Source organism: Acanthaster planci, linkage group LG18 (assembly GCF_054643075.1).
Source record: "Acanthaster planci isolate LZ-2023a linkage group LG18, COTS_SCS, whole genome shotgun sequence".
Taxonomy (NCBI): domain Eukaryota; kingdom Metazoa; phylum Echinodermata; class Asteroidea; order Valvatida; family Acanthasteridae; genus Acanthaster; species Acanthaster planci.
In genome coordinates, this window is record NC_141794.1 from 3,095,810 (window position 1) to 3,122,759 (window position 26,950).

Genomic DNA, 26,950 nt, shown 5'->3' on the forward strand with positions numbered 1-26,950 from the left:
CAAAAATTACTAATTTGTGCTGGAAACCTAGCCTTGACTCAGGGCAACAGTTTCCCAGCTTCACTGGTGCCAGATAGCTAGAGACCTTGAAGGGAATGGGAATCCCTGTGCCGTCAGCTGCCTGAGTGCCTGCCACGGCCGGGCCCGGTCAAACACCAACCATCATGACTCCCTTTCAAACAGCACAGTTCGAGGCACAAAAATTGGGCACGTGTGCAGATGTCAAATATGTGCAACCTAATTAAAATTGCTCAAGGAAAAATGCACAAGTTGCGTATATTTTGAATTTGCACACTTTCAAAGATTGCGCTGAACAGGCCTACATACTATTATAGTTACTGGTAATGATAGCCGTAGGACCTAGACCCGTAGACAGGGCTCAGCTAAGTGTACAACCCCGTAGATACAGGCTACAGTCAGTCTGTGTAAATGCTGCAAGTCCAGCGAAAATTCGTCCAGAGTGGGGAAAACGTGGACTGTGTATCATAATCTAAAGTAAAAAGATTAGTTACAAGCATGGGCAGAGTATCGTCAGCTAACTAGTAATGTGAAACATCTACACTGTATGAATTCATTCTTGGTTTTATCATTTACATGTATGTATGTGTGTACATTGTGTATTTGCAACACAAATTTACATATCAATAATTTTGTAAAGATGTGGATATATTGTACCCTTTGCTGCCTTAAGTGACCTTGGCCATCTTTTCCAATCTTCTGAAGTGGTCCCCCTACTTCAGGCAACTTTTCTTCGGATCAGCTGATTCCCTCATTTTTCACTTCACACTGGTCCCATTAGGGATTGAAAAACACTGTACAAAATGTTGAAAATACTGGAGTTTCCTCATTTTTTTGTGTTGTCAAAGTTGCATGCCGGCTACTTTTATAGTTAGGAATTTTGAGCAGCAATTTTTTTGAGAGAATTACCACATTCTTTACCAGATTTTCCAATGCCGAGGCAGCCATATTAATCATGTTAAATCAACTGATGTTTTCCTACCTCCATGGTCCTACTGATACCAACCTGTCTTGTATTGGTTCATTTACATGTAGATACCTGCATAAAATCAGTGCATGTTATACATGTATATATCTTATGTGCATTTGGCAGTTTTTTTGGTAACACCTGTACGACCCTTTGAGCAGCAGTATACATGTACGTTAGGCCCCGTACATTTTTACATGCCAAATGTGCCGGGTATGAGTAACCAAAAATGCTTCATTCTGTTTGCTGCTGAGGTACTGTTGGAACAGTTCTGTGATAACATTTGCCCTGGGAAAAGGGTTGCTTTGGTGCTTACATTACGTACACAGTAAGTGAACATCTGATGTGAATTGTGTTCTAATTCTGTGTTGCCAAAAAACAAGAAAAGCTTGTGATTAAACAGCACATCAATGTACAAGTACTGTATGTACAGTAATTTAAAAACGTGCCTAGATTTCAGCAGTACATGAGCATGTCTGTTATATATCACCATACTTCCAGTCTTGTAGTTGAGTACTTTCCGGGGAACCACCGTGCTCTGCCATATACATGTATTGAACTGGACATACATGTACGTGTACGTAGGTTTTTGATGGTAACACCCCAAAGGTACATGTACATGTAAGACTATAAACACTCCCAGTGTTATAAAACTTAGGCTTTAAGAAGTAAAGTACTCAATCGAGTACTTTCCTAGTACTTTTGTTTGAAAAACTTAATTTTTATTAAACAGTGATAGTCTGACATCCTCAGTTTACTTTGTAATCTTACCTCTGTGCATGTACATGTACCATCAAATGCCCATGTGCTTCAGCTTTGTTCCCTCTTAGCTAGTCAAGTATTTGGCAGAGAACTTTCTCAAAAGTACTCGACTACCGTGTTAAGGCTTTGTCCTGCCCTGCCCTCTCCATTTCGGTATGCTCACCAGTCCCCACCAAGTTGGAAAGCTTGAGCTTGGAGAACAGCATTAATCGTGCACGCTGTCACTCCAACACATTGGCATGAGCGATTAGATTACATGTACATCCTCAAAAAATAAACATTGTAAGGAGTGCGCCAGTGGGGTGTAACACAATGTACAGACTTTCTTTGACATTGACTTTTTTATGAGTCAAACTGTTCACATACACATGTACATTGAGGGAGTTCTACATGTAACAGTACTTAATAGGCATGCAGCTTTTTCCTGGATAAGCTGGTTTCCAGACTTCTTACTTCCCACGTTTGCCATCACAAATTGAAAAACATTCCAAGTGTAAAATCTTGTGCAGTTGTGAATTTCCTGTCATTTTCTGAGTTACTACGTGTACATGTAGTTGCATATATGTGCCCCCCCAGCAGTGAGGTCCACATGAACAATGTTAAATCAACTAAATGTTTACCAAAAAAATAGTTTTACATGTACATGTATGGTACATAAAGTAGAACTAAGGAAAATCTTTATTTTTACTTTATCAAATTAGTATTACAAAATTAATCCCACCTGCAAAACTTGATGAATTTGCCAAGGCTTCTGTACAATAATGTCCAGTTCGGCGGTGCAACCAGTGAGAAACTGAACAGAAGAATTTGCTTAACTGGAGCCTCTGTCATTGAAGTCTGTCGTAATTTAACCCTGTGCAGTCAACGGCAGCAGAACAAACTACATGCTACATGTACATGTACACCACTGAATTGGATCTCGTAGTGACTGGCAACCACAGATTCCAGGCTGTTTGGCCTTGGAGTTGACCCGTTGGATCTTGTTACAGTGGGCCAGCAAGCCACTTTGATAAATGATGCAGACTGATGTGTCTGGCAGGGTTTTTAAGCCAAAGTAAGCAGGTGCTTTTTTTTTCCTTTTAAATACATATAGTGTGACTTGCACTTTAACCCTAACCTTCCCCAATCACACAGAATTAAACAGTAGTTTAAGTGTTTAATTCTGTGGGGATAGGTCTGGTAGGCCCATAACAGCTGGCTTTTGCATTGGGTTTGGCATACCTCAGAAAAACAAAGTCCAACACCCTCTGTGCAACTTTGTGTGAATGGGGAAGGTTAGGGCCAGCAACCCTTGGGGGGGTTAGGGCTAAAAATAGCAATTTTATTATGTTAATATTAAACAGATTGAAGTTGTTCTAGACCTTACAAAGAAAGCATACATGTACATGTACATAATCTACTGGTACCGGATGTATCAGACTAACAGTTCAAAACAAAAGGAAGAAAAGTTGTCGTTTCAGCATAAGGATGTTGTCCTGTCTCTTTACACATTCCTATTCCTAATAGCCAAGCACCAATGCCTTTGTGGAAACCAAAGAATTTCTTCCAAAAAAAATCATTTATGATTTAAACCACCAGGAAAATACGAGTACACAGTTTGATGCGAAAATGATCCATTTGGCTTTAGAGTCAACAGGTGTTACAATTACATCTCTCTTTTTTTTTTGGCAACATCTTCATTGGTCTGTCAGCTGAAAGGTTGGCCTCTTACCGTTGCCTTAATGTACAGGTAGCTTCCAGAGCACTGCAATACATGTACATGTACGTTGAAGAGCAAGGGTTATTTGTCTGCAGAGAAACCTGTGCACTGCTGTGGTGCACCGCCATAGTGAGCTACACCTACGGCACCTACAAGCCAGTTTGGTATTCCAAAACGCCTCTGTGCATGCCCAAAATACATGTAAGCGCATCTCAGGTCATTCAAGAACAGCAGTGTGCACAAACAACGTACATATATGTGCCAAAAAGGCCATGCGTCAACTCGCACTTGAGCCTTTGTCTTGAGTGGCATTGTCTGGTTTTGAAATGTACATGTACCAACACGGGCTCATTATCCCAAGGGGTCTCTGGGATCATGTTTGCAGTGTAAAGTTCTCTCAGCTACATGTAATGGCAAGGTGGTTGCCATAATCCTACTCGGCGGCAGAGTGGAACTCCAAAAAGCAATGGCCCCTGCACAGGTGGATGTTGCAGCTGACACAGCCCGTGCGCGTCATGATGGAGTTCCCATTTTTGGTCTTGCGCCCAGTCCTGCGACACTGGACGCACGTCTTAGGGTTCTTGACCTTCATCCGGATGCAGACATGGTTTGGACCATTGATGGCTGGAACTGGTGGCACGTCAGCCTGGTACGCTGGCGTTCCCTCGGCAAAGCCAGCAATGAGAGCCGTGGCGATATTGACAGTGAACATCCGGTGGTTGAGCGGCATGCTCAGCGAGCCCTCGGTGAGGGCCTTGTAGCAGATCCAGGCGTTCACGCGAGCAACGTCGATGAGGAGAAAGAAGACCTTCTTCCAGGCCCTGAAGTGTCGGTTGCAAGACTGGTAGGAGCGCAGCTGATTGGAGTGCTCCACCCCGCTTTTGAACTTCATGAAATCGATGAGTTGGGTGGGGGCTGGGATGCTCGTGGATGTGACCTCCGACGTGCCTTTCTTCCTGACGTTTCGCGTGATGAAATCCTTCAGCGGGTCCCGCTTCCCCTGGTGGCACGTGGAGAGGAGCGGCATCACCTTTACATCTCGGTAGACAACCATCGTCATCTGCCCCTGTTGCCAGGTGTGGGTGGTACCTCGGGGAGCTTTCAGCATCATCTTCATTATGCTGCTTTTGTTCTTCCGGGTGTAACAGTCATCCGGCAAGCCCTTGGACGATAGGCTCACAGTGCCACAGAGGTACGTCTGGTTCACCAGCAGGTCTTTTGCAAGGGTGGTGGATGTGTACTGTGTTCTGCAGAACAGCTGATGGTACCGTCCCAGGAAGGGCTGCATTATCTGGAGAGGGACCTCCAGCCGTTTGTGGCCCGACTCTGAATGCGCCATCATGCGCAGAAGGTATCCTGTTCTGGACTCGCAGACCGCGTAGATGTTGGAACCCAACTCGGCTTGGCGTTGGGGAAAGAAAGGCTTCCTACAGTTAGTCTTGATCAGTACCTCATCCAGGCAGAGCTCCCTTCTTGGGTTGTAGTTGGCCCTGCAAGCTTTGTTGACGGTATTCCAGATGAGCTTGACCGGGGCAAGCAGGCTGTCTTTCTGGCCCTGGGCTTTCTGGGCCAGTTTGATCGGATTGGTGCAGGCCAGGTGCTCTGAGATTATGTTGAATCTTGCCCGAGTCATCGTGGATGCCACCAGGTTATTTCTCAGTCCGGGATGGGTGGACCAATCATCATCATTGTTGATGTTGGAGTGCACACCTTGGATCATGCGGATCCCCACCCAGGCTTTGATCTCTGCCGGGGTGGTGTTCTTGCTGAAGTTTGGGTTGGACTGGCCAGCTATGTTAGTGTACCGTGCAATCTGGGAGAAGAGGGACATTGGAAAGAAGCTCACGAAGTAGGCCAGGGGGCTATCGTCTGGCGGCCGCTCCATGGTCGGACCATATGGCAGGCAACCTTCGAAATTGTGCACAGGTACATTCTTTAGGTCTCTGGTCCAGCCGCGACCATCCCGTGAGTGACTTGCACCACCCTGGAGCCAGTTTGCAACACTCACCGAGTTTTGCTTCTTTTTCAGTGGCTGTTGCTTGCGTGCCCTCTTGGCCGGAGGCGCCTCACCAAATGAGGAATCGGAAGATTCCTCCTCTGATTGTGTTGGAGAGAAGTCACTCTCTTCTGAAAAGTCACCACTGCCCTCCTCGCCATCCTCCTCATAGTCTATTTCCTCCTGCTCAAACTCATCAGAATCCAGTTGTTCCTGTTTGATGTCATCCAAGTAGAAGTAGTCAAATTGGGAGCCAGAGGGTAAGCCCGAGCTGCTTGGGCCGGGATCAAGGGCCGGGAACGCGAATGACCTTGTGGCAAGACCCGTCGATTCAACCGCCTCTGTCCTTGTGGCTGTGCCACTAGGAAGATCACGATCCTGGTCAGGGGCCGCATCACCAATCTGGTCTGTGCCTTGAACGAGCACTGGGGTCAGGCTGTCCATGATGATGCAGCAAATTATCGAGTCACTTGGCACAAATGGGAAGCTCCAGCACAAATGGGAAGCTTCGCTTGATGGACAACAGCACTACTGCGTGGCAGTGTCAGCTTGGCCAGGTAGCTCAACTAACTGCTAGTTTCCTGGTATAGTTGCAAAGCTTCTGCCAGATCGCTGATGGCCACGATTGGCTGTAAGGACATGGAAGACAGTGAGGCTTAGATATGACTTGGGGTCATGCTTAAGATGGAGGTAGTGGTACCAAGTTCAGTGATCAGGCATCCCACATGGAAAAGCAATAGGTGGGCATCGTCATATGGTCTCTTCTTTTCCACTGTCCACTTTCTCTTCTGAACATCTGCCTGTAATATAAAATGATATGAATACATGTACATGTACTATACATTGACATTTTACAGATCATGGTAAAAAAAAAGAACAAAAAGATGTACATTGTGGAAACTATTCTAAACACCCCACTTTTCAAATATTGTTTGTTACTAGTACTTTCTGAAATGTTGCTGGACTTCTTTGTTTATATCAGCCAAAATAAAGATAATCATTTCTTTCTGGGGAGGGCAACGGTTTGAACTTGGTCAGACATTGAAGATTTTATTAAGTACGGGAGATACTTTAGCAAGTTTTACTTTGATTTTACTTCAATTTTTCTTGTCTCCTACCATGCATTCAAAAATGTGGAGTTTTTTTACCAGACATTTGAATGTCATACATGTACGTACCAAAAATATTTCTTTTTCTTTTTTTTTTAATTCCAAAAGATAAACAAACCAGAGAAAAATCTCTGTGAAACACCATTTGAGTCTCGTTTTAAAGAACACTGTTACTAAAAATTCTGCCATAAAGAACATATTCTGAGAATTCCAATGTCTTTAATTTTTTTTTTTCTTTCTCTGTTTTTCCACGCTGTACTCTTATGACAAAGCCATGGTGATCAAATTAACTTGTATATTTCCTGCAACTTTGTTACAAGGAGATTGGACTGTAAAGCCTGTCAGATTTTCTGTTTGTTTGTCACAGTGCTTCACGTTTTACTGACAGGCAGAGTAAGGTTAGCTGACCTTCTCAAAAACTATTTGCCTGACCTTCTCAAAATACCATTTGCCTGCCATTGACCACAAGCAGATGGCAAGCGTGGTCCACTCCTCAACCCTATTTTCACAGCTAGAAAAGGCCAAAAAAGGTCTCCGGTTTCTGGTCAGGGGCTGGCTCCAAAAGTGGTGCAGCAACACAGCTTTTTTTTTTTTTGCCCTCACTTTATTTCCTAGAAATGATGTACACATGTATGGACATGTACATGTATGTACATGTGCTTGTACATATGTACCGCCACTACCAACACTGAAATAGACAGGCGCCCTCACTATCGACCGTTAAAAAGCATTTTCAGCTTGTAGTTGTACACAGGACATAAAACCACCTTGTTTCTGTGGTTCCCAGATGTAAATAAACAATACAGGACTCACATCCAAAAAAGAGTGCCTGACTAAATGTGTAGGGGCCTAGAAGGACTCCTTCACTGTGCCTATTATTCAACCATACCCCGTCTAAAACATGTTAAATTGCGCAGCAGCGGGATTCCAATCCATCAAGCAAGTCTGGCAGCTTTTCGACATCGTTTTTATACGCAGGTCTACGGCGACACACACACTGACCAGAAACAGGAGACACTTTTTTTTGGCCTAAAGCTCCTTTGACTCAGAATCTTGAGTACATGGACGTGCCCACAACACTGTGGCCTCTACAAGGTGTTTATGGACCATTTCTTGCAGATCTGTCTCTGGCTGGGTCAAGGATTCGTTTCTAGAAAACAATTCCGAGTGTGAAAAAAAAATATTTCAACCCATGGTCGAAACACTACTGAACATGCTTAAAAAAGTAAATAGATGTAAAAATACACGAACCTCTGCTCCTTTTTTTTTTACACCAAAGCAGCAAGTTTGCAGTTTAACCCTCCTTCGGTTTTGCAGCACAAATATGCACGAGCGCACACAGTCACTTTCTTGCATGTGTTTTCTATGTGGAACACAAACATGCACAGGTTCAGTGTGTACACAGTAGGTTGCCAGCACAAAATGACCCAGGGTCTTTTGTGCAGTCCTCTTCACTGCATTTGGTTTACAATTATGCACAAGAAACAGAGGCACAGTTGTTGGGCAGCTCAGAGGTGCAATTTGATATTCCTGTGAGGGACAGTTGGAGCATAGAGCTACAAACCAGCTCTGTGGTTGGAGCCTTGTTCAGCAGACACAGCTGTGCTTCTTTGAGCTTTAAGGCAAATAAGCCGGTCCGCAAACCAAAGCTGACCTTTCTGCAAATTTCTGCTGTCCATGCAAAACGGTAGGCAGAGTTTGGAAATGAAGGATTTATTATTTCATATGGCGAAAGAGACCAAACAAAGGTTTACAATAAGCCAAGCCAGAGCAACATACACGTACATGTACCTTTCTACAGCTATAATTATGCAGTTGAATTGTCTGACAAAACAGGAAGTTTTCTCTAATCACGAACTCACACATTACTTTACCAGTGGGTTGACACGCTGCAAGTGTGACTTACACAATTTTTCTTCCTTCAGTTTTCCAATCATGCTAGGCCCTTATTGCTGTTATTAGTCTGTTAAGTTTAAATTTGCCAGCTGGTGCATGCAGTAATGACGGTCAGTGGGCAGTCAGGGCAGCGTGTACCGGTACTGTATTGTACTTCTACTAGGCCTACCTGTAACTTCACTGACAACCACAACCCAGACAGGAGGGTCGGAACTGAACCGTGCTGTCCAGCTGCTGCATCAGCAATTGTCCACTTCACTTCACTCCCCAATACACAGGCTTCACTGCACAGCAGAGCCTTTGTGAGAACCCACACTCAGCCACAACATGCTCCAACAGTGTACGCTAAACCCTACTGCTTCACCACATGAGTTTACCCTTTGCCCTGTGTGCACAGTGTCTGTCGGGTTTTGATCCCCCTGGCTTTACAGTCACTGAAGGCAGATGTTATGCAGACAAGCAAGCACTGAAGGCCAAGGCTTACATTGTGCATGTACTGTGCATGTACAAGTTACACAATGTACTGTATGTACATGTACATATACACTGTACCTGTACATGTGTGTGTATGGCATTGTGGGTGTACGGATCAGGCCCTTCATGCACATGCACACTGTACATGTACAGTGTACATTTTAGCTCTGATATTGGTCATTGAGTAATAACAGTGTCCACTGTAACAGCATCTTGTAACAGGATTGTAATAGGTTTTGTGCTTGAGTATGGAGTCCCAGCTTCCACACTTGATTGGCCCTGTAGGGTTTTGTTGGGTTAAGTAAGGGGCCCTGTAATCAGTGAAGGGAAGGGCTTATTGGAAGGAGGTTTTGTGGAAAGACATGCATGTACATGTAGATTGTAGAGTGTCTGTGTACATGTTTACAGCAAAATGTTGTGCTTTATTCTTCAGAAGAGATTTGGGTGTTTTTTGCAGAGAGGGTTGTGAATTTCATTTTTTTTTTTTTACAAATCAAAGTGCACTTCCCCATTTACATTGTAGGTGGATCTTTGAGGGCATTTTGTTTTGTTTTTATCCTTTTTTTTTCGTTAATTTTATTTTCCACAAAATGATCTCAGACATAAATTTCAGTGTGAATGTACATGTACAGGTTTATTGTACATGTAGGTATAGTTCTTATTGTAACATTGTTTTGATATTTCTTTTTTCTTGTGAAAATTTATCTTATCGTGTAAAATTTGATGTTGCGATTTTCAACATTATTTTGAGAGATTTATTTTTTTCAGCAAATGTTCACATTGATGAATTTTAAAAGTTTAAAATGGTAGATTTTTGAAAGTTTATTGTCAACTGGTCCCTTCAGTGACTTTCCTGCTGCCGACCCAGTATTTACATAAAACCAATATAATAATAATGGCCATTTTTTCAGCTTCGGGATTTTTTGTGAACAGTGAAATTATCAGTGAATGAGCTTTTAAGGTGGCTGCATTCAGTCTCTTTAAAAGACGTTCTACGCATGCGTTCATATATTCTTGCATGTACATACTCTAACAAGTCAGGATAGGCATTAGTCAAGCTTTTCCTCACACATTCTCAACGGACAGTACATTTTAATGTCCATATTAGTCATGTTCATTACATGCACACATGTAGATATTGTTATGCAGCGGGAGCGGATAATCGTTGTTACCCCTTTTTTCAAAACTTTTTTCAAAACTGTTGTCTCAACAGGTTCCCACAGCATGGCTTTGCCAAGATATTTTTCAGTGTCGTCAACGTATGCAGGTAATTTGAAGTGTTTCTTTTTTCTGAGTTGGCTGGAATAGAGACTATGCTCCTGTGGGTGTCACCAAGAGTTCTTTCCAGGGGATTGTAATATTTTGAACCTGACAGAGCACTCAGCAGTGATGAACTGAAACCCGTTCAAGGGACCATGATATGGAAATATTTGACCAAAACCCTCGAAATTACTGCGTTGGGTTTCAATTAACCTTATTTGAACTATTTGAGCTGCAATTTTAACCCGTGTTTTGGAGCATTTTTTGTTTTTATGCTAATGCAAATTTGCATATTCATAGGGAAAACTACGAGGTCATCCAAGGCACTGAATCTCAATGATGCACCGATTTGTGCACAGAAAATTTCTAGATTTTTTAAACACTGCTATCGTAGATTTCATTTCCTTTGACATTTTATTGTTGTGTAAGTATACGGCAATAAGCCAGCAAGTGACCTTTTCACAGAAATGTTTTCAGGTAGCAAATATGGAATTGACAGTTTGAACATGAAAACATGCAACCCGAACCATGGCTTCCTGGATTCGCATCAAAGCAAAAGCGCCCTCACTTGTCCAGAAATGCCTTGGTCAAGTTTGAATGTTTAAAAAGTGCACTTTTCAGTTCCCGTAACGCAAAAAAAACAGTCCAACTGTCTTCATGCATTGCAGAACGGTACAGAGATACACAAAAAGTGTTTCTAAGAAAAATTCATTTCCTGGATCCTTTAATGGTGGAGGTGGGAGGAGCTTTTGGGTATTTTCAAGGTAATTTTTATCCTTTGATTTTTATCGACTGTATTCCATTTTTTTGGGGGGGGTTTTCTCCCTTTTTTTCTTTTCTCCTTTCTCCATTTTATTCATTCTCTTTTGTCCCCCTAACCCCTTCGGCGATGCCCATGTATTTACCCTCTCCAGACCCTCTCTTTCCCTTACACCTGCAGGTGCCAGATGTTGGGTTCATGTTGAATTCTGCACGATAAGGTTCACCGCATCCGTGTCGGGTTTTGATGATTTCCAATTTTATTTTTTTTTCTTTGTTCCCTTTTGCAGCCAACAAGCATGTCAGCTACGACGTCAAGGACGGCATCGCCGTCATACGGATGAACTCGCCTGACTCCAAGGTGAGGCCAGCGACATCAGCTCTCACGCATGTATATCGTCATCAGGGTTTGTTCCCCAGGGAACTGACAGGTGGATGTCGGGTCAACGAAGTGTCACCAATGACGCGGATGCACAAAACAGTTCCCCTTACACTCCTCAATCCCCCAATTTCAATGTGATTTTGCATAACACCCGAGGGGTTAGGGACGTACTTGGCCACAGTTCTTATTTATATGAACAGCTGCCCCAGGGAATGATTTAGGAAAGGTTTAAAAAATTCAAAATTGTTGAGGAAATGTTGGTCTCTCGTCTTTTTTATCGACTGCATTTGATTTCTTCTCAAAGCTCTGCTTTTTTCTTGTTTTTTTGTCCGTGCACTTTCAGTGTACAACTGTTGTCCCCTGGTACAGAGGGCCGGGTAGGATGGTTCAGTGCCGTGTAGAATGGCGCAACTTGTAGCGAATGCTGTTATTGTTGACTTTGCGTAAACACAGTGAGGCAGTGACCCACTTTCTGCAGGGCTTGGAGGGTCTGCAGAGTGCTGCAAAATGAATGTGGTTAAACGTACTCTCGCATCCTCTGCAAGTTTTTGGATCCAGTGGTTAACACTAGACTTGGCGTTCAAGCGATTTTATAGCCTCAATCATGTGACATGTTCGCTTATTCACAACGGATCAGGTCAACACCTTGTCCAGAGAGTTCAACAGCGAGATCGAAGGCGTGATGCAAGAGATTTGGCAGAACGACGCCGTCAGTGGGGCGGTTCTCATCTCCTCCAAGCCGGACTGCTTCATCGCTGGTGCTGATATCAAGTAAGGGAGAAAAAAAAGATGTCTCGTTTTGCAGATGGGATTTCCTTGTAGTAATCTAGCTCATGTTAAAGAAATACGGTTTTATTTTCATAAGCTGAAATGGAGTACCCATAGGAGACATGTATTTCTCATATCGCAAACCAAATTTGATCAATAAAAACCAGTGTGTTAGTCAATTTTTGAATTTTTTTTTTTATTCCAAAGTGCGTGTACATAAAGTGGACGCGTATCAGTTGCTATTGGCTTGATGCATGAACGAGCGAGGGTGCCCTCTTGCCCATACTCAGCTTTCCTTCGGGCCGATACCACCAGCTGGCATTTTCAAATCACTGGTTCACACGTGCCATTCCTCATTTACTCCAAGTGCGGTTTACCAGTGCAGATGGGTAAACTGGTTCCCGGTTTCCTCCCTTGTGTCTTCAAAACCATCATGTCTGACTTCATATATATGTGTACATGAAGTAATGGAGGTGGGAACCAGGCAGTCGGCCCAGCCTTTTCTCTGTTGTAGCCTGTTGTACATGTAGGAGCCACACCTGCAGTGCTCAGCATTGATTTCGAATCGGAAGTAGGATTATTCCATGAGCATCCAGCACGCCTCAGACAAGTCGGGTATGCAAGCAATGTAGAAATATTTCCCAGTACTCGGGTTTGTAGCAGAAATCAGCATACATGCTGTTTGCTTGCATCACAACACGGGTACATATATCTCTCAAGCCGCTGATCCGTTTCAAAAACTGTGTGATATTTTCTAATTACAGTGGTACCCACTTCCATAACTCCCTGTACACTGTCTTTTTAACACGGTTACCAGTTCAATAAAAGTCTAATTTCAAATTCATTTCCACAGCATGCTAGCTGCCTGCAAGACAGCTGAAGAGGTCAGTCTAAGTTTCATCCATTTCTACCGCATTGCCCTCCCATCTGCCCCCTCCCTGTAAAACTCACGGTTCTATTCTTCCAACTGGAAGATCTGTGGGAAAAACTTGTCAGTCTTGCCCCTTGCCACTTTTCTTGGCATTCATTTTCCAGCTTCACTCTTTCCAAGGATTGACAGTCACAGCAGTTACGTGCACTGTACATGGCAACCGTCCAAATCTTGAGGGAAAACCACACAGAAGTCATGCCATTTTTAACACGGTTACCAGTGTTTAGTGGATGCTTTGTTACCCAATGGGGGCGTTTGACCTTGCCAGCACCGTACATTTTTTATCCATGTGCGTATGGCATGGCACTCGTCGACCTACTACATGTAATAGCCTCTCTGCCACCTATCAGCGAGAGTGCTTACGTGGCTCTTTTTTTTCTCCGTCCAGATTACGGAGTTATCGACCAGCGGCCAGAAGCTGCTGGCCAGGGTGGAGTCCAGCTCCAAGCCGGTGGTGGCAGCCATCATGGGATCGTGCCTGGGAGGAGGACTGGAGGTAGGGAGTCTATTGCCTTTTTGTCCAGCTGCCACCGTGGTCTCGGTAGACAGTTTGAAGGCCGCGTTCAAAGCGGGCCTCTAGAGTTATGGCTGCGGCCGTTGTCAGCGCCTGCTGTCTGTGTTTACAACTGGTGGAGACATAGACGTAGCCTTAGACGACTGATTCAGGCACGGCTTGGTCACTCTCTGCTGTAATGTCGTCCGCAGCAGATTTTGGACAAACAAGGTTGCCCAGATGGAAGATAAAAATACTGTTGCATATCTCTATGATTTCCAGAGTTGTGCATCACATTTGACCCTTGTGACCATACATGAATGTGCATAGTGATTGACCTGCCCTGCGTGTTGCCGCTGTGCTCTTGCCCCGCCCTCCTGCCACGCGGGCGGGAGACACTTCCGTCGCGCACCGCAGCCAGCCTGCTTGCGGCTGACCTGCACCAGCGTTGCATCCTTTCGCATTACGTGTGCTGTATTTGTACACATTCTGCTTAGAGACAGCGTTGGTTATTTCTCTAAAGAGTTACATGTATATTCATGATACGAGAAGCCCGAATTCTCTATAAAAGGCAAGGATTTCCCAACTCTTGCTGTCTTGCTGCCTGGCCTGACCACTCGCTGTCGTGCGACACTGACCACGAATTGTTGTGCGATCCGATACATGTTATGGGTAACAGAGTGTTGTGCGGTTCGAGGTAGTAGCCCTATCTGTTCAGGCACACTTAGCTGCGTGGCTGGCAGAGCCTTTAGCGGCCCACTCCCCATGCGGTCAGCCCGTCTGACGGAACTTCCACCCCTTGGTCGGTTGACAAACTTGCCTTGCCTGGTAGTAAATACTTGTAGTCCGGTACTCTTAAACCTTAGTTGCAGTACTGAACGCTGCCATGAATCAATGGATGCCACCTTTGCTACTTATTGTATTGTGCATAATCAAAGGAAGAAGTTGTGAATGAACCAGAGTCTTGCTGTCACCTGAAAGTCTTGCTTCCTGCCGTGATTTTAATTGTTAACCCCAGTATTAATTAATTCCAATATTAGGAAACGCGACAATACAGTATAAAATGTATAGAGCCTAATGTACAGTATGTTTTTTGTCCTCTGTGAGAAAGATTGACAGGCAGAAAACTTTTTCAGCCATTTTCCAAAGTTACAAGGTTTTTAATGCACGTGGTAAATGATAAAGAGTTTTTACAGTTCAAATGGCATTTAAAGTATTCTGAGATGGGACAAATAGATTGTACTGTTTAGGCTGGTAGTCGTGCAGCATTGGGTACCCAGTGCTGATCTTCAGGATGGCGGATCTCAATCGCAAATCTTGCAGTTTGTATGATGTCGAAGCTGAGGCCGTGCTGAAGTGTGTCATGTTATGCTCTCTTGCGTTCCCCCTGTCCAGGTTGCGATGAGTTGCCATTACCGAATTGCCGTGAACGACAAGAAGACCGTATTAGCTGCTCCAGAGGTGTTGCTAGGCTTGCTGCCCGGGGCCGGCGGGACGCAGAGACTACCCAAGCTGGTAAAAAAAAAGGGGGGGGGACTCACTCTCTTGAGACAACAATTAGGAAGACCTCTTTCCTTTTGTTTACAAACACCGACCTCCAGCTTGCGCAGACAGCCAACGTTTGGATTCCAAAGATTGTATTTTCCAATGAGACTTTTTTGTCCTCCTAGGTGGGCGTTCCTAGTGCCTTTGATATGATGCTGACGGGCAAGAATATTCCGGCAAGGAAGTCGAAATCCATGGGTCTGGTAGATCGGCTTGTGGAACCACTAGGTGCGTGGATAATTTCGTGTCTGATTTGCACATTCTCCCCACCCCCCCACCCAAGAATTATCCCATTTTGTTTTTTAAAGTTGTCTGGTTTTGTTACCCTGGGAGAGATGGCTCCAGTAAGTCGGTAGTTACCGAGATTTCTTCTCAAAAGGACTTTTTAGGAGATTGAATTTGTTTTGGTTCTGGGAGATGTACATTTGTACGATGATTTCTTAATAGTTGCTCGTCCCAGAGAGGAGACTTTAAACTGTGGTAGCCGTCCTTCGGCGCGTGGTTCACACACTGACGGCAGAAGGATTCTCAAAGTGGAAGGGGAGCCAATTGTTAGATCAGCCATTAAAAGCCTTCGTCGGCCAATCCATTAAGACTCGCCCCATTATTGAACCCTTTCCAGGGGGAAGAGAGGGGGACACTGGCCCCCTGCTTGTCACCGTCGCGTTCACATCAACAGCCATTCAGTGTTGGTTTGTCTTGGTCGGAATGCGACACTCCGTTCACTTTCACAAAAATCTTCACCTGTCCACCCCCTTTGACAGGTCCCGGTTTGAAGTCACCACGGGAGAGAACGCTGGACTATCTGGAAGACGTTGCAGTGGATGCGGCCAAGTCTGTATACACTCACACTTTTTTGGGTCTAATCTTGAAAATAAAAAGTTGATTCTGTGCACGCGCTTTGAAAGCGTGGAGCCCAGAAAAAACAAGCTTTCCGAGCATGGAAGCTTCCCAGCGAGAGACGGAACAAAATTTCAGCCTATGACAGTTAAGTTTCATATTGTGTCGAAGGTACGAATACTGTTTAAGAAACTTTCCTTCAGCCAAAGCCTGTTTCGTGCCCACTGAGCGCTTTCCTTTAAAGCACGATTAGGAACGTGCTTTGATTAGCATGGCACTGTGTTTATGGGCACTCTAGTTTTTACCTCAAGGGTCATGTTTCTTTGTCTTTCTTGGGGGGGGGAAAAGAACTGTGTGATATTTTGGAATAAGGGTTTATTGATGTCATTGACTTCCCCCAATGCAGAGACATTGTGTCCAAGAAGCTCAAGACAGAAAAGGTCAAGGGACTTGCCCAGAGTAAGTGATCAGGGAGAAGTGTTTGTGGCAAAAAGGTGATTTTAAGTCTCCAAGAGCCGAGCTATTTAGGACAATCCCGCAGATCCCCCCGGAACTCAACCGTCACATGCCCTATTGTGTTTAAACTTAGCATGGATGTTAAGGCATACATTATCTGTACTTACGTGAAGTTTCAATTCAATATGAGCTAGAGTTTTGCTGTTATGGTCATTTGAAGCTCACAACCTGAAATGCGTCAGCCCCACAGGCATGGAGCACGCAATGGAAATACTGTGGATTTTTTAGCTGACCTGTCTCAGAAAAACGGGCGTTGTACGAGAATGGCATCTCCGATGTTCATGAAATCAGTGTCAAACCTCTCAGGTCTCGGTGCTTGAAAAAACGCACTGCAGTGATGCTGAAGAAAGTTCAGGTCTAGGTTTTACAAAAAAATTGACAAAATAGGTCTTTCACAGTTGGAATGCAAAGCAATGGGTATTGCAAAGCATGCAAAGACCAACATGGTGCAAGTGTGACAGCATCGCTTACAGTCGACTGATGGTAATGCTTTGGATGCTCTGCGGTAATACACCAACAAATAAGCTGATGCCGACTGATGTGACTACTTGGGACCCACAAATAAGAATGCCCGACTGATGTGACTACTTGGGGCCCATTCGAGTGAGACTCTCCTAATGCCTGGTTCGTGCATGGTGTTACAGCCGGAGTCTTTTATGCACATCGATGCAAACGCGTGCCGCTCAGTCACACATGGCATATGCGTACCGCTAGTCGGGTCTTTGTGTATTCATGCAAACCTTCAAATCTTGAGTGACCAGTTAAGAAAAGTGAACTTTTTAGAGGTAGCTGGAATATCAATTCTGGGGAACAGACGGAACCTGACAGTGGGTATACTCAAGGTAGGTGGTTTGCAGTAACACCATGAATCAAGATGAGTATGTGTGGCTCGGAAAGGATCCGGTTTACTCACACCTACAAAAGTGAGAGCGATATTTGCTACATGGTATTCCCGCAAACCGCTTACGTTGGTCTTTCTATGTTTCTCCTTCCAGGGGAACGCACTGGAAATAAATAAAAAAAACATGGGTTATTTGGGCCGAATGCCCAAAGAGGCCATGACCCAATGAATTTAACTTGCAGCTCACCCTTCCGGCTGCTCTTTCCACTCTCTTGACAGAGCTGACAGATTACGTCATGAACCTTGGCTTTGTCAAGAACCAGATCTACAAGCAGGTCCACGGAATGGTGATGAAGAACACCCGGGGTCTCTACCCAGCACCCCTCAAGATCATCGACGTAAGTCCCAGTCAGAGTTAGTTTGGGATCATGGCACCAGGCATAACTACCCTCATGGAAAGTGACGTAAATGAATTGTTCCAGAGACTTTCTTGAAGTGTGAAGTGCATATGTGAAATATTTAGACAAGATTCTACCTTGAATGGCGCTATCCTGTGCTAATCAGCTCAAACCAGACCTTGCTTTCAGCCAACTCAAAACTTGCCAATCCATTCCCATTCTAACAATATCTTCCAACCCAACTTGTGTGATGCGTCTAGTACAATTTTCGCAGTCAGGAATTTCAACCTCGGGCTCCGCAACCCAACCCCTGCCCCCTGCCATCTGCCTCGCGGCAGTGATCGACCAGCATTGCAGTGTGCGCTGTTTCCATGGAATGCCCGTTACTGGGCACATGTTACTTACTCATGTCGTTGTCATTGTTGCCTCGCTCAGGTCGTCCGGACAGGCCTCGATCAAGGACCCGAGGCGGGCTACCTAACCGAGGCCCAGAATTTTGGTGAACTTGGCATGACCCCTCACGCCAAGGGCCTGATGGGACTCTACACTGGGCAGGTAAGTCGCTCGGCCACACTGAAGTTAAAGATCGTCCTGCTCGTGCCCAGCCAAATTTTCTGGGCTTATCAACTTCCCCCGCTCAGCCACTCCCGGAACTACCGATAGGCTTCAGTCCTCCATTGTCTCCCGGGCCAAGTCACTTTACTTGAACTGAAGATATCACCTGATATACTCCTCTCCCGTTTTGGATTCCCCGAGTATTGCGTTTACAGGAGGAACTGGTAAAACTCTTGAATGCAAGTGGCTAGTCTTATGCACATGTATGTCTCTTAGGCTGCGTCCGAATATGTTGTCGGGCAGCGACTGGCGCTAAATCTTGATACCTGCCTTGTAGAAAGATGTGGGGACTCACTGACAACAGGCGTAACCATATCTTTGGAAACCAGTTTTTTTCTCAAGGCCTTAGTTATCGCTGACACAGGGGCTTTTTGTCATGAAAGGAGCAGCCTTATTTAGGAGCACTTTTCTGGATATGGTAAAAAGCAGAAACTTTCGTTTTTTGTGGAGAACAATATTTATACTTACATCCAAGCCCCACTACAAGCCTCTTAGCTCCACCCCCCTCTTTCCCCAATTCCATGTCTTTATCCCCCACCCCTTCACTGTCATTCTCACCTGACCTTATCACACCGCTCGTCACCACGGATGCTGTTTGCCTTTCCAGGTCATCTGCAAGAAGAATCGCTTTGGGGCTCCGCAGCGCCCTGTGGAGACGCTGAGCATCCTGGGAGCCGGCCTGATGGGCGCCGGCATCGCACAGGTCAGCATCGACAAGGAGATGCACGTCATCCTGAAGGACATGTCCCTGGAGGGGCTGGCCCGGGGAGAGGACCAAATTTACAAAGGGTAGGTGAGGCCCTTCCAAGGGCGCAGCCCCTCTGAGCAATTTCACAGGATCAAAACACATAGTGCAGTAGTGTCTTTCAGAGAGGAGATGTGAAATCGGCCAACCATTGTTGCAGGCAAGACGACCTGAAGGCCTTCCACAAGTCCTTTCACGAGACCAGATACAAATCCTGTCACAAGACCAAGTAACGGAACACAATGTCTCACCTCGTTTCAATAACTTGAGAGTTAGCTTGGAACTGATGAGGGACTTTTCAAGGGACTTGTCTACAGCACTGTTGCTAACACCAACTCTCTCTTCTCTCAAAGCCAGCAGTTACAAACAAAAGTTAATTTTCGAGAAGACTCATAGTGGTTTGTCGAGAAATTGATTTACCAGGGAAGTCGCGATTGGCATTTGATTTTGCCACCGCTGTGATCCACAGCAACCCTGAACCCACCAAACTACCGACACCTGGTTCAGGACAGAACAGACCAACCACTCAGTTCCAAGAGCAACAAATGGACCACCATTGGTTCACTGTGTGATCTTGGATATTGACAGGTTCCGGATACTTCCCAACAGAGGGGTTAAGGTGGTTAAACCAAAATCAAAAACTCGCTTTCACTTTTCTGGCGTGTTCGTTACATCATTTTGTTTGATTTTTTGTTTCAGGTTCAACAAAAAGGCCAAAAGCAAGAGAATAACTACGTAAGTTGATAAATTGCTATCGGGAAACGAGCTTTTTTTTTCTGTAAACACTGCATGGCACGATGTGTACTGTTTGAGCGCACAAACATTTCCAGCAAAGCATAGCTGTCTGCCTGCCAAAGTGGCCATCGCCCAGCACTCTCTGTATTCATACATTTTCAACAGTCATGGTTGATTCTCTGAAATCTCTTGATATGGGGGAGGACAGGTTTGAGAGGGACCATCTATTGTCCAACTTGACGGGTCAGATCGACTACAAGAACTTTGGCAAGTGCGACATGGTGATCGAGGCCGTCTTTGAGGACATCAACATCAAACACAAAGTGGTCAAGGAGGTCGAGGCCGTAAGTTAGATTAGCTTGTGGAATGTCTTGTCTTGTCTTGAGGTCAGAAAAACATTGACTTTAAACTTGATTGTCCTCTATCATATCCATTTGTACGATTCAGAAAATATTTGTTTGATTAAGCAAGACCTGCTTCTGTTACTTTATACTGAGCCCTTGTACTAAAATAAGCTCAAACTTTTATTTATTTATGAGAAATGCCAAGAAATGTCAGAACTGTGAAGTCTTTGTCTTGGGCATCTCCATGGTAACCCCTTGGAGGGCAACGTTGTTTACACTGCTCCTACACCTGCAGAATGTTGCACAATTTGATCAACCACATCTTAGCAATCATTTTTGGTTTCGTTTTGTGCAGGTCATTCCAGAGCACTGTATCTTCGCCTCCAACACGTCGGCCCTTCCCATCACTAAGATTGCCCAAGCTAGCGTCAGGCCGGAGAAGGTACACACCTCAAGAGATGGAATTTAAGTCTAAACTTCAGTGTGAAAGTTACACTGGGCTGGGTTCCGACAGTCAGTCACACTCAGTCTTTACCATCAGTAATTTTCTTCACGCCAACTTTTCAGTACATCAGGCAGGCATGTTAACCCCCCCCAGGCCACTCTGAATTGACGTACGTACTTGCCCAGCACTCTGCCAAATGCAAACAGTCTTCAGGCTCATTGACAACACATCCTCCAAATCGCCGAAATGACTATAAATTCTTATTTTTCAATTTTTAAGGTAACACGACCCATTTTTGCACCCAGTTCCCTGTGAAAAAGATAAATTAAGGAAAACAAGATCCTTTTGAATAGCATTCAGTCTAAAATAGCCAACTTTGAGCCTAACGAGTCTCTGGCTTTAGCAGGTGGAAGGGCTTGCAGTAGCACCATGCGAAGGAATAAATCTCTCTTATGAGTATGTGTGGTTCAGAAAAGAACCGAGAGTATACTCAACGTTTTGGACTGCGTGCTCAGTCCGTCGTCAGGAGCCCTTCCACCTGTCGCTGTCCTTCACCATGAATAGCCTGAAATTCCATCTCTGACTTTAAATTACCGATAACAAGCCACGTTAGATACACTTAAATGATAATATCGTGCAAGTGTGCATGGTTTGTGTTGGATGCACGGACAAAAAAAAAATTGCCTTATAAAAGAGCTTTGCTTTTCTAGTGAACTTTTACACAACGTCCCTGAACAAGGATAAGACAACGTGCGTTTTTTAATTAGTTTTCTCGGAACCTTTTTTGTTTTTTCCCCTACAGGTCATCGGCATGCACTACTTCTCTCCCGTGGACAAGATGCAGCTGCTGGAGATCATCACCACGGACAAGACCTCCCAGGACACGGCCGCCTCGGCCGTCAACGTGGGCCTGAGACAAGGCAAGGTGGTCATCGTGGTCAAGGACGGGCCGGGCTTCTACACCACCAGGATCCTGGGGCCCATGCTGTCCGAAGCCGTCCGAGTCCTCCAGGTAGGCAGGGTCGATCTCTGGCGCCTGATGTTTTTCTGTAGTATTCTTCACAAGTGAGCAGATCTTTAGATGGAATTGTTCAAACAGAGGGACCCCCCTTGGACAGCCGAAAAATACTCCCCCGGCAGGGAACCCCATCGCTTCACTTCATTCAAATGAGCGGATCTTTTGAAAGGATTGTAGAAATGGAGGATCCCCCTTGGACAGACGAAAATAGATCCACCTGCTATCAAGCTTAAAATGAACGCAGGCAATAACAGTCCTTTGTATCGTATCTTGAAGATCTCTGATAAAACAAGTCCCAAAAGAAAACTGAACATTTCTGGCAGGAAAGACATGTAGGCTTGTTTTAGTACCATAATGTACTCACCGTACTTAGGGATCTCATTCCAAAAAAGGACGACCTGTCCCCCCCGCCCCTCGAGGAAAATCTATGCATCGACCAGTGAGTTTCATATAGTTGGTCATTTATTCCCGTTCTTAAATTTCTGGAGTTTGGGATTTTTTTTTAACCTTCAGGAGGGAGTGAGCCCCAAGGATTTAGACAAGTACAGCACCTCCTTCGGGTGGCCTGTGGGCACCGCCACCTTGGCTGATGAAGTGGGTATCGACGTTGCCGCACACGTGGCCGAGTTCTTGGGGAGCTCTTTTGGCGAGCGGTTTTCCGGAGGCGACATCAACGTCCTTACAGACATGGTCAAGGCTGGCTTCTTGGGTGAGCAATTGAACTTCATTTAACCCTTTTTTTTTTCATAATCAGCATATTACGCATATGATGATCGGTGAATATGACTATTCCCCCTGACTTTGGGTAAGCGGGATTGTTTTTGATTTGACACTCATGCGACTTCTCACACTTTACTCGGGCCAAGCCCGAGTAACGACCCGCCGAATTGGTTACATGGGGAAGTAACCCACAATGCAATGCGAAAACATGGCAGTTCAGTTTAACACTTGCGAAGGAAAGTTGATGCCATTGTGAAGGGTACAGACAAATTGTTACATGTAGGGGCAAATTGGCTAAAGTCCGGGAAGTAAGTTACGTGAAACAAAGGCCAGATTTTTGCCTTGCGCCACCAATTTATGGCATAGCTACGCAATTTGCTTACGTTCAATTTCACGAAAAGCTGCGTAGCTGCGCCACGTTTTGATGATATTAAACTTCTTGGACGAGGACAAAAACGGCTTTTACGACGGCTGTTCCTTTCCCATGTAACATAAAACAGTGTTTGAATCACCTATGCCCGCCATTTTGAAAGGTTTTCGTCGTTTCTTCGTCAGAACCAGACAAAAAGTCTTGCAGTTTTCTCACAGCCAGACAAGTTTATTATTACCTTCTACAACAAAGTTGTTTGTTTCTTTTATAATCCGTAGTAAGTTCAGCAATGATGACGCGTAACTTAAACCACCTAAAATGACTGCATAAGTTACGCCATAATTTGTTGCGTAAGTCATGGACTTACGCAGTGCGTCAGTTTCGTGAAATCGGTCTCAATTTGTTGCATGAAATGTGGCGTAAGTGGAGTTACGCCATTGCGTAAAGTTTGGTGAAATTAGTCTGCTGGAGTATGCTGAGATTGTTTGCTTAATGCTACTGCCATCGGTGTTCACGTGATCCGGACATCGCAAGTCACCCTCAGGTAACTCATTAACTGGGGTGGCCTGCCTCTCCTGCATCATTGCAGGCCGCAAGACGGGCAAAGGCTGCTTCATCTACGAGGGCAGCTCCAAAAATCGCGACGTCAACGCCGGAGCCGAAGAGATCATGAAGAAGTACATGATCCCGAAGAAGGGCGCCGACTCCAAGGAGGACATCCAGCTCCGTCTGGCGTCAAGGTTCGTCAACGAGGCAGTCATGTGCTTACAGGAAGGCATCTTAATCTCCCCGGTAAGACTACGGCACCTGACTGCTGGGTGTTAAGAAAGTTGTCATTTTGGGAACTGGGTATATAGAAGGTAAACTCTATTATTCTTATTGTTTTAATCTGAGACGTGTATTGAAATCAGTTAATTTTGTCAAGTTCTAATAGACTGTATTTGTATGTCGGCCATCTTGAATTTAAAGTGAGGTTAGCGTTTCATTTTGGAAACCTAAGAGTAAAAGTAACGGCAACGAAATAAAAGGTCCGTACAAATTCATACCAGTCTACATTGAGAAAAATTAAAAATTTGTGATAAATTATATCTAAATGTTTGAAGCCACATTTATAAACTGAAAGTGAGGCTTGGCACCCAAAATAGTCTGGCACCACCCCAATTAGCAGATAACATTGAATATGGTTGGTTCTGGGAACAAGATCAATAATGCATTCCCTGTGAAGAAGGTATTTTGCACCTGGAAAAAAGTAGGCTGAATTACTTTCACGGTCTGCTTTTGTCGGTTTTATCCAGGTTGAGGGTGACATCGGTGCCGTCTTTGGTCTTGGTTTCCCACCATTCCATGGAGGTAAGATATGAGGCGGCGTAATGAGGGCCATTGCCTCGGTCATATACCAGTTGTGCCAACAATATCCAACACTGGCACAGCTTTTGTAGGAAGAGCAAGCATGAATAGGCAAGATTTTAGCATCAGGGGCATTCAGTCACGTGTTTTGAAAGTTTAGGAGTCTGTTTTTCTGACCTGGGTGACGGTTCTTCGCAGTTCCACCAGTGGCGGTGATGATTTCCCTCAGCTGAATGGATGAAAAGGACTGACGTTGTGGTAAACAAAATGGCAAAATATCAGATCTAAAGCTTTTGAACACGTATTCTTTATACGTGTGGCTGGGGTCTCCAAAATCCGTACTCGTAACAAAAGACCAGGCTGCTGGGAATTACCAACATTTTTTCACTCTCAATAGTGGAGACAATCCAGCCTTTTTTTGAAACAGTATACCACGGTTTGGGGCATTCAGCATGAGCGGATTACCACTGGGGACGAAAGCGCTCCACCGCAGCGATGAGCCACACAGTACCACTGCATGCTAATCTGGCCCCTATTGAAAAGAGGTCAGCAGTGCACTGTCAGTTTCGTGAACAAAAGAAAATTACGTAACACCGCAAAATCTGGGCTGTTTTTACAAGGCAGCAGGCCTAAAACTCTAGCGTCAACAGATGTTGCCTGTCAGATTAGAGTAAAAACCAGACAGTCCTTCGTGTGGGTGTAACTGTCCAGTAAATGAAGATATGAATTTGTAAAGAATTTTGAAAACAGAAAAAATGATAATTATCCCGTCCCAGTATCATCAACATTGATTAATGCCACCAGCGCGAAGTGGTTAAGAATACGCAATTGCGGTGCTGACCGCACTAATGCTGTCGGCCTGGTTGAGCCTGTACGCATAATTTTGTTTTGGGGGATTACAGGTCCCTTCCGCTTTGTGGATCACTTCGGCGCCGACAAGCTGGTGGCTGCCATGGAGAGATACCAGGGGCTGTACGGGGCCGGGTTCACCCCCTGCCAACTCCTGAAGGACCATGCCAAGGACCCCGCCAAGAAGTTCTACCCGGCGTAGCCTCCCTGCAGTGGGGGGAGGGGATTGGGTCCCGCAGTGTAGCTTGTAGTACGGTGAAGCATGCAGAGCCGAGGGACATTCTGCATGATAACCTTCATTTATTAAAAAAAAAATGACTGTCCAGCTTGTTTTGTTTTTGAGATGTTTTGCAGAAAGCAACCTGGGATCAAATCTGACATGTTCTTACTTGTCACATCACAGTAATGGAATGTTCTTTCTACACCTGAAAGTATTGTGGTAACAGAGTGTGGGGAAAAAAGGAAGGACCTTGAAATTTCATTTCTGATTTCTAGGCAAAAACACACTTTCAAGACCACGATAGTGTTTCAGTGACATGTTTGAAAGACAGTCCCGAAAAATTAATTTCGTGCTCACGCAATTGATTTAAGCATCAGAGTTGACCACATGTAGTTGGTTTAATGAATGGAAACTTTCTAGGATGGACTGAGTTGCATTTTGCACATTGTGAGAAAGGTGCTGGAGTTACCCCCAGGCTATTTGTGGAGTTAGATTTGAAGTTCATAAATGTAAATGAAGGTTATGATGCATGCTGGGTAGAGAGACAGGTCCATCTAGGACTACAACTCTTCGCGGCTGAGGCTTATTTTTCAATTTTAGGACTGTCCATTTCCGGAAGCTCATTCATGAAATGAGTCGATTGCACTCACATGAAGCAGAAAATATCGCTACAATTTCATAAAAATGGGAATCCACACTTCTTGTCAGAAAGCAAGTATCATAGTGGGTCGTTAACTCTAACTCCCCAGAGTCTTATCTTTTACTAGGGACTGGATGAAATCCATCAAAATCCAACACTTGCTGAAAAAAAGTCCACCGCAGGCGGGATGGCTTTTGTCGATGGATACTGTTGCCTTGACAATATGCACTGAATGCTCCGCCAGTGTTTCAGGCCATGCCCATCATGATCCATCAACAATTGGTCACCTCAGTCCCTCTGGATCCCGAGTCCATCAAAATCCACTAAGTGGAAATGGATTCTGATGGATTTGGGATGGTCAGGGTTCACCTCAGGCCATCTGGAGCCCAAGTCCATTATAATCCACCAAGTAGGAACAGATTCTGATGGATTTGGAATTGGCTAATGACAGTCCCAACAATGTAAGGAAAAGATTTAGGCCTACACATATAGACACATGTAAATGTACATAGCCTACAGTCTACACGATATGGAATCTTGGCTCTATTCCAGTAAGTCTCACACTTTAGATGGCAGGGTTGTCTCCTTTGTCAAGCAATGCAATTTAAAACATTTACTTTTATTTGAAGGGGAAGAAATAGATATTGGAAAAGTATTCACCTTTTCAAACAGAAAAAAAAAATCATTTTGGCGTAGGATTTGCAATTTTTTCCAATTTTGTTGTATTAGCTGTACAGAGTCGGAATATTTCACATTGCAGACACACGGTTGGGTTTATGTGGAAAAGAAACCTCATTGATGATTGAATTTGACGTTGAAAGTTGATAAAGCTCACAGAGAAATTCGTTTCATTTTAGTGCAGTAGAGAAACGTACCTTGTTAAAAAAAACAAAACAGCGTTTCACCGTTGAAAGAATTGTTCTGAAATGTTGTCTGACTTTCAGGACGCAGTGTGTTTGAATTTACTTTTCTCCATTCTGCAAGACATGTTGAATGGTTCGTGTAGTAAATGATGCTCGAAAGGATCAACTGTGGGTGTCCGGGTAACAAATTTCTGTAATGTCTTTTATAGTCCTTTTGGGAATAATGTTGCTCAGACTTGACAGGAATTTTATTTACTGTGTTTACATACTGTGAGAGAAAAAAAAATGAGTTTTCAGAATAAATTTTGTGTTGGCAATTTTACATTGCTGATCAGAAAATAAACCTAGTGAATACTAAAACCTGAAAGTGTGACGGTTTTTAAAA

At 44.5% G+C, this 26,950-nt stretch overlaps 1 protein-coding gene across 2 annotated transcripts in view; it reads left to right on the forward strand.

The window, feature by feature from the left end:
• The window catches only part of hadha (hydroxyacyl-CoA dehydrogenase trifunctional multienzyme complex subunit alpha), a 28,169-nt gene extending 1,237 nt beyond the window's left edge, over positions 1-26,932 (forward strand). Inside the window, exons 2-21 of one of the 2 annotated variants that reach the window (XM_022233895.2) lie at positions 10,135-10,188; positions 11,231-11,301; positions 11,960-12,093; positions 12,944-12,974; positions 13,410-13,517; positions 14,910-15,029; positions 15,185-15,287; positions 15,824-15,893; positions 16,306-16,358; positions 17,536-17,654; positions 18,090-18,209; positions 18,877-19,058; positions 19,714-19,749; positions 19,958-20,093; positions 20,449-20,535; positions 21,341-21,550; positions 22,070-22,265; positions 23,236-23,438; positions 23,942-23,996; positions 24,896-26,932. In XM_022233895.2, coding sequence (XP_022089587.2) covers positions 10,135-10,188; positions 11,231-11,301; positions 11,960-12,093; positions 12,944-12,974; positions 13,410-13,517; positions 14,910-15,029; positions 15,185-15,287; positions 15,824-15,893; positions 16,306-16,358; positions 17,536-17,654; positions 18,090-18,209; positions 18,877-19,058; positions 19,714-19,749; positions 19,958-20,093; positions 20,449-20,535; positions 21,341-21,550; positions 22,070-22,265; positions 23,236-23,438; positions 23,942-23,996; positions 24,896-25,044 — 2,237 coding nt within the window. In that variant the 3' untranslated portion in view covers positions 25,045-26,932. Of the gene's footprint in view, positions 1-10,134; positions 10,189-11,230; positions 11,302-11,959; positions 12,094-12,943; positions 12,975-13,409; positions 13,518-14,909; positions 15,030-15,184; positions 15,288-15,823; positions 15,894-16,305; positions 16,359-17,535; positions 17,655-18,089; positions 18,210-18,876; positions 19,059-19,713; positions 19,750-19,957; positions 20,094-20,448; positions 20,536-21,340; positions 21,551-22,063; positions 22,266-23,235; positions 23,439-23,941; positions 23,997-24,895 lie in introns of both variants that reach the window. The other variant, XM_087148707.1, reaches the window with a different exon arrangement.
• The last annotated feature ends 18 nt before the right edge of the window (positions 26,933-26,950 follow it).